Source organism: Megascapheus bottae, chromosome X (genome assembly GCF_031878675.1).
Source record: "Megascapheus bottae isolate mThoBot1 chromosome X, mThoBot2.hap1, whole genome shotgun sequence".
NCBI classification, from domain to species: Eukaryota; Metazoa; Chordata; class Mammalia; order Rodentia; family Geomyidae; genus Megascapheus; species Megascapheus bottae.
Window position 1 is genome coordinate 18,695,278 of NC_143547.1, and position 1,473 is coordinate 18,696,750.

A 1,473-nucleotide genomic window follows, 5' to 3' on the forward strand; every position below is an offset into this window, starting at 1 on the left:
TTTCTACATCCGGAGACGTCTCAACAGGCAATTGTCTCTGTGACGTCTCAGTGACGTCTGAATTACAGATTCCTTCAGACTAACCTCAGGCCAACTTCTGATCTATCTCATAGGGGAGTTCGACACCCACAGCCTCGTGTTGGCCCAAATGAGGGTCATCACGAGTGCTTAGGCACCTCCAGTGCTAGTGTCTGCTCTGCGGCAGTACTGCCCCCCCCTCCCCGCTTTTCTTCCAGTTGGACTTTTCCTTTGCTGCTATTGTGTTCGATCGCCACTTGTCAAGGCGACCACCACACCCATGTTTTACAAATACCACCCCGATTGCCAGACAGCAGTTAATAACCAGATCCAGCTACAGATGTATGCGTCTTACATATATTTGTCAATGGCTTTTTACGGTGGCCGTGAGGACGTGGCTCTGCAACATTTTACATCCTTCTTATTGAACCGATCACAAGAATGGAAAGTGAGTGCCGAAATGCTCCTGCGGATGCAAAACAATCGTGGTAGAAGCATCACTCTGAGAGATATCATCAAGCCGGACCGCGATGACTGGCAAGGTGTCTTCCAGACATTAGAATGTGCCTTTCACTTAGAAGTTATCATCTCAGAGAGCCTCCTGGATTTGTATCAACTAGCCATCAGCAAGGGAGACCTACATCTAGGACATTTCCTGAAGGATCAGTGTCTTCGCAAACAATTGCAAACCCTGTTCACGCTCAATCGTTTTCTCACCAATATGAGGGATAGGTGGTCCATTAAAGATGCCTTAAATGAATACCTGTTTGACAAGTTTACTCTACACAATGGAGTCCAGTAGAACTGAATCGGGACTTTCCTAAGACCACTAAATCTTTCCCTAGGTCAGCAGATCAGGCAATCTTATCGCTTGGTGGCATATTAACTGGCTCTTCTATGACACTAATATTTGAAATAAATTTTTTTCTAAGCAAGATCAGTTTCTTCTTGTGTGTAAAAATTGCTCTCCTATATAAAGAATGAAAGCAGAGGGTTATGAAAAAAATTGTTTAAAAATAATGAAAGATTAATCTCACAGATATCCAAGAATCCACATTTTTGTTCCATCCTCTTGTATTTCAGGGTCTCCAGTTGGTGTGGAAGAAAGGGAAACCATGGGACCCTGGGAACTATCAAATTAACTTTCCCCTTATAAACAACATGAACATGGGTGCTGCAATATAGTGGGGTGTGGCATAATTGGGTGGATGGTCACAATTTGAACCGAGCCATACCAAGAAAGTCTGTGAGACTCTGATCTCTGATTAAACACCAAAAAGTTGGAAATAGAACCATGCCTCAGGTGGTGCAGTGCTAGTCTTGAGCACAAAAGCTCAAGGAGAGCTCCTAGGCCTAGAGTTCAAGCCCTAGGGCCAGCATCAAAGTATTAAAAACATTTTAAAAAGCATATGAAAGTTCTGGGTTACAGTGGCTCACACCTACCTACTCAAGAGG

The 1,473-nt window shown here is 43.9% G+C and overlaps 1 protein-coding gene across 1 annotated transcript; it reads left to right on the forward strand.

Moving 5' to 3' along the window:
• The first annotated feature begins 298 nt into the window (after positions 1-298).
• On the forward strand, positions 299-820 carry LOC150040533 (ferritin heavy polypeptide-like 17E). Its single transcript, XM_090326578.1, has one exon. The coding sequence runs from the start codon at positions 299-301 to the stop codon at positions 818-820; it is 522 nt and encodes a 173-aa protein (XP_090182704.1).
• Positions 821-1,473: the final 653 nt, after the last annotated feature.